The following is a 5889-nucleotide window of genomic DNA, read 5'->3' as shown; positions in this document are numbered from 1 at the left end:
TGTGTTGTGGTTAAAACAGAGAGAGAGAAAAACTTTGAAGGAATATTCCCTGTGATGGAATAAAGGAACCACACAGTTCACATTATTCTCAATTGGATTTGATTTTTCTTTAAATCAGCACTGTTCAGAAGGCAGCATTACTATTTAGTCTCATGTTTCAATCTGGTTTATCCATGGGCTCTTCCTGGCAAGGGCTGGTCTGGGCTGTGCTTGAGGCTACGATGAATTTGGGGTGGTTGCAGCCCCCCGCCCCTGGAGTCCCCCTCCCAGTGCCACCTCTGCCTGCCCCAAGCACAGCCTCGCTGAGCCCCTGCCCACAGATCCCCACGCAGACCGGCAGGCACATGCCCCGCATGCCTTCCTGGTGTGTGCACAGCAGCGTGAGCTGCCTCCCCATGCCCTGCGAATGAGTCGCGGCTCTGTCGGGCGCCCTGGCCCTCCCCAGCTGGGCAGCGCCTACTTCACCCTAACTCCCTCCTTCACTGCAGGGGACTCTATCTGCCCCTATGCCTCTTCCCTCCCCTTCCACCACAACAGACTTATCAGCTGGACACTGCTCTTCAAGCTGCTGGGCTGCATATCATTAATCAGATCGGTACTGGCTGATAAGCCTCCTTAAAAATCGGCTATTGGTGCACCCCTAGCTGCAAGCATCCTCAGTTGTGGGATTCGCAGCCATGGGAGTCTGTTACTTGCCAGTGCAGGAAGAGCCTGGGATCATGATCCTAGGCTCCCCCTGCACTGGAAATAAGGCATGATTGGTTCTGATGCTGGATCCCACAGTCACATCTTCTGCCCCTCTCCCTCCATCCCCACAAGCACTCAAAAGAAGACTGCTTGGCAGTACTGCTGCCTGTTTCTTTAGGACTTGGACCCATGTCTCAATGTGCTCCAGCTAATCAAAACCAGTCTGCAAGAAGGACAAACTCCTGCTATTTATAAATGTAATTTTTAAATTCCTACGTTTCTGACCAGGTCTTTCATAACAGTATCCATAAGGGGCCTCAGAACAGGTGTCAGTGGACAGAATTTTATTTGGGCTGTTCCCAAAAACTGAGAATAGGCTGCAGAAGCTAAGGTTAAAATGAATTATTTCCCTAATAGATCCAAATAGGCAGGGTCCACTTCAGACAACAGATTTCAGAGACAGGTCTTCCTCAGAGGAAACCTGGCAGCTGATAGGGAAATACTCTGACAGGCACTGTGTAAATAATTAGGAATGTATCATTTGTAATGTGTTAAATGCTTGCTTTTCTGTCTGATAGGGTTTTTTTTAGGGTGTCACCATTTCAGATTCTGTCAGGATGATGGATGGCGTGAAGGCAGGGGAAGTTTTTATGAGTTGGGTTAAACATCCTTGACCCTCATGGTATTGCAACTTTGTCATTCAGGATAAATGTGAAAATCAATTGAACTCCTTTATGGAGCAATAGGGACCTCCACCAAGCTCAAAGCAGCATGCATAATAGGAGTAGTAGCTAGCCATGTGGCTCAAGGGGAAGTCCTGCTGTAACCTGAAACCGAAGGACAGTGGAATTGCTGGATTTAGAGCACTGTATCTCTGTATGTGAAGGCAAAGCAGTGAGAAACCCTACAAAGATGCAAACAAAAGAAGCAGAAAACAGCAAGCCTGAGGAAAAAACCTAGAGCATGCTTTGCAGAATCAGTTGTGGCTGTCAGGCTAAGTACAGACAGTCAAAGAGACAGTCAAGGCTGAATCAATTCAATCTTTGCAGGTTAGTCTAAACTGTGTAGATTGAACCAATAAGCAAGTGAACAGACATTCACTTTTGGTTCAGGAAATGTAGCCAAATGCCTGCAGTAGCCCAGGCCAGAAGCCAGGAGGCACTACAGCATACCTTCCTGTTCAGCTGAAGCAGACAGCTTGGACCAAGGCTAGCTTGGTTACCGTGTGAGGCGGAGTTTGCAGGGGAGATGCAAAGCATCCTGGTATACTAGGGGACTGTGAGTTAACTTGAATCTGGAGGGGAGCTGGGACAAGTTCAGTAAACCAATTTAACCTAAATCAGTTAAGTCTGATACTACACCCATGCAGATTTATCTTAAACCTGTTTTAACTATTTTGAAAGTGGTTTATGTGCACTGAACTCATGTTGGATTAGATTTGAACCGGTTTCTGACTAGTTATACTGGTTTATGTGTAATTTCTATCCCTAGGTTCAGGCTCGGACCTGCAAGCAAAAAAAATCACTTGTGCGAATCCTCCAATTTTCAGGGAAACAGGACTTTTTACATTCATTATAAAGACAGGACTACTTGAGAAAAACACCTCGCTCTATCATGCACTTCTAATTGAACCAACTGCCAGGATCCCAAATTTTCTTTAACTGCTTGGGTCAGAAAGGGGCAACTGTTGCATATCATTTTAATAGCATATTTAATAGATTTTATGGATATCCTATTGTGCTAGTCATTCTAAAGCAGCAACATTTTTCTCTTTAAAACAACTGCTGATCACTTTTCTTAAAAAGAAAAATAAGGCAGAAATTTTACCGTGTCCCAGGCTTTATTAGACATAATATAACAGCAGGGGACCTTTTATAGCTTTAGATGGCTATCTTACTTTGAATGTACTTCCAGTGCACTTTGACAGATTGCTTTAAACAACCAAGTTTGCCACAAGTTCAAGCTCCAGACAACACATAATCCATCATGAGAAATGAAAAATCCAAATAGCTAAGGCATTTTTAAAAAGAGGAAGCATACCCTGGACTAGAGTCCAAATTTATTAACAAATCACAGGTTTTACAGAAAGCCTGCCACTAAAACCAACACAGTTGTTCTGCCTAAAGACAATCAAGAAAAAAAATGTCCTTGGACTTTTCTAGGGCACCCTGCTAAATAATGACCTACAGTGTCCAAAATTGATAACAGATCTAAAGCCAAAATCTTCACACTACTGCTCCAGTTTTTGATGAGTACAACAGTTTTTATTTCTCACCATGTCTCTAAACCAAAAGCAAGACTGGGAAAATACTGGTAAATGTTTGATTGGTGAGTCTGAGTCAATAATGGTAGACAGAAATGAACTGCAATATTCTGCAATGTCATTCTGGGAAGAAGGAGAGGGAGAAACAACCATTAATACAAAGAAGGTAGCTAGATTTAGGAACCAGGAAGGTCTAATTAAGAGAGGCTGTTGCTAGACTAAGCCAGGTAAAAGCATTTGAAAAGTGACAACAAAGATATTCATGTAAGGCAACACAGAAACTTGAAATACACGGAATTCAATTTCAAATGAAACAAAGCACAAGTGTTTCCTATCCACAGGAAAAGAAACACCACATGCAAAACTAAATTCAGTGACTGCAGCAGGATTGCAAAACCCCATTAAAACATCACAAGGGTGATTGAGGGGAGTATTAAAGTGACATCAGATACTGTAAATAATTTGGAAGTCACTTCAAAGCAAACAATGTAGGGACAGCTAGGGCTGCTAGGGTATTACTGAACTGAATATATCAACTTCTCTGTACACGATAATCAAACTTTGACATTAAAAAAACCTCTGACCAAGAGATTAGATTTGGGTGTGGAAGAACTGTAAGACCATCGGGGTTTTCCCAGGCTACTATGGGTCACAAGCTATAACAGGCTTTGAGAATAATACACGCTCTGAAAGAGTACTAATTTTAGCTAGCTGGTAAACTGGGGGACTGTGATGCACTGATTTGAACACTGAAAAGAGGAATGCAGCATCTAAAGGGAAGCTTTTCGTCTTTTCACTACTGCCAGGATGGGTCCGACGAAGAAAATTAATAAAATTGCAGCCACTTGGCCTAAAATCTAAAAAGCTGTGCTTGTAATATTGCAAACAACAGGGGCCAGTCATATCAGGTAAAGAGGTGACTAATGAGGGACTTAATTATGGTAACTAAAGCTGTACAGAAAACCTAGGTTTTACTTTGTATACATTTTGCAGAAAAAACATATTTTATAGAATTTGCTTTTTTATTTTTTCACTATATAAAATTAAATATAGGAGTTATACTTAACATTATATTTTACCAACTATCCTGATTACTGATCCTTGTTTTGGGTTTTTTTTTGGAAAGGTGGTAAAAAAAAGTCCAAATTGAACAGATTTTCTGCTACCTGGACTACTTCTACGTTTACAATGGCTTGCCCTAAAAAGTCAGCATTTCACAATAGTGCTTTTCTGAGGGTTACTGAGATATTGCCATGATTCTTTATTCTACGCTGGTATCTGTTAAAAAATGTTGGTGTTGTAGTAGCAATGGTCAAGGGTCCCATTATGTTCCATTCCCCTCGCACCATTTTTATGGCACAAAACACATAGAAACTGCCCACATCTACTCAGGAACTATACAATCCATACCAAATCCCTGGCCATAACCTAGTGTAAGGGGCAGAGAAAATGAGTAACCAGACAAGATCTTGCTTTCACTATCCTCAGTCATGAGATGGTTCCTTCGGGAGGGTTGCCAACTGGCATAGATTTGAGAAATCCCCAAAACTCTGAACTGCATTTGTAGCTGTGTTAAGAAAGCAGCCCTACTGTGCTGAACCAAGACAACTTTGGCTGCACGAGAGAGCCTGGCATGTTGAAGTTTGTCAAAAATGAGACACTTTATGGAGTGGTGATTAAAAACAAGATAACTTCAAATATGGAAAATGGCTGCCAAAAGATGTTCCTACACAATGGAAAATTAAAGCCCCACGGGTTAGGTAAGAAAAGTATCGTCAGTGGATGGATGTGATAACCAGGAAGTTGTGAATCTTGTCATGTGGAGTTACTATCTTAGTAAAAATGATTCAAATTTAAAGTCAGATAAAGCACCTCTTCCCCTGACGATGCATCTCTGGGAGCTCTTGGAAGCATGAAAAAGTTATCTGGAAGAGCCAAATATTTATTCAGTTTTCAAATAGGAATGATGAGTTCATTTAACTATGCTACACAAACTAAAAAGGATGCAAATTCAGTACATAGCTCAAGAGGCAGATACACTGTGACTTTTTTTCTGTGTAATCTACAAAATTTAACTCAACCCTGTAGGGCACCACCTTTTGGAAGTGAGAAGTATTAAAATTCCTATGCAGCTATGAGAAAATTTAATGCAAGGGAGGAGAGATTACAGTGTTTTGGGAAGGGGAAAAAATCTTATCAAATTTGGTAGTATGCCAACAAACCATGCCATTAGGGAGTATAATCATGAAATAGAAAATCTGCAAGTATAGGATATTCCAATATGCCTACAATATTTCTTTTGTTCTTAATGTCAATGTTATTACGCTCTCAGTTGGAAAATACTAATCCTCTATTAATGGTTATATGTTTAATCTATTACAGGAGTACCACTTTCTGAACCTCTCTTGCCTATTAACACTGAACAACTAGAAGTCATTTTTATATTCTTCACTGTTTTAAACCATTCTTTGTATTCTCATCCTTACCTGGCACAGTTAACAAGAAAGTAACTTATGCTGTGAGTACAGCTTTGAGACATTTATTTCATAAAGGCCAATCAGGAATTACAAACCAAGAATGTATAAAGCCAGCCCAAAGGGGAATCACATTTTATTTCAGTGCCAGTCACTTTAATCCAAGTTGCAGCTGCAGTACTACTAGCAATCTGACTAGTTTTTCTAGCAGATAACTCTACCCATCAAAACTATTGCTCCTCTGTTCAACCTTCCAATCCCAATTAGGTACTGGTAAAGTGTCTACACTACCCAACAAGGAGCACTGTTTACAATAACGAACAAACCTGTGTGCTGCGAAGAAAGAGAATCATCACTAGCTCTTTGTATGGGGCTATTGTTTCTCATGAGTCCCTTCCTGAAATCAAGCGGCCCAAGGGATTCATTGTAATGGTACCTGTGTAAAAAAAAAAAAAAAAAAAAAAA

The 5889-nt window shown here is 40.8% G+C and overlaps 1 protein-coding gene across 2 annotated transcripts in view; it reads right to left on the bottom strand.

The window, feature by feature from the left end:
* NMNAT3 (nicotinamide nucleotide adenylyltransferase 3) overlaps nt 1-5889 on the bottom strand; it is a 96279-nt gene that overhangs the window by 15521 nt on the left and 74869 nt on the right. For both annotated transcript variants that reach the window (XM_019503667.1, XM_019503666.1), the window contains one exon: nt 5751-5860. In XM_019503667.1, coding sequence (XP_019359212.1) covers nt 5751-5860 — 110 coding nt within the window. The remainder of the gene's footprint in view (nt 1-5750; nt 5861-5889) is intronic.

The sequence above is a fragment of the Gavialis gangeticus genome, unplaced genomic scaffold, assembly GCF_001723915.1.
Source record: "Gavialis gangeticus isolate Ggan-Ray unplaced genomic scaffold, GavGan_comp1, whole genome shotgun sequence".
NCBI classification, from domain to species: Eukaryota; Metazoa; Chordata; order Crocodylia; family Gavialidae; genus Gavialis; species Gavialis gangeticus.
The sequence above is the reverse complement of the archived record's forward strand: the minus strand, read 5'-3'. Positions and strand labels throughout refer to the sequence as shown.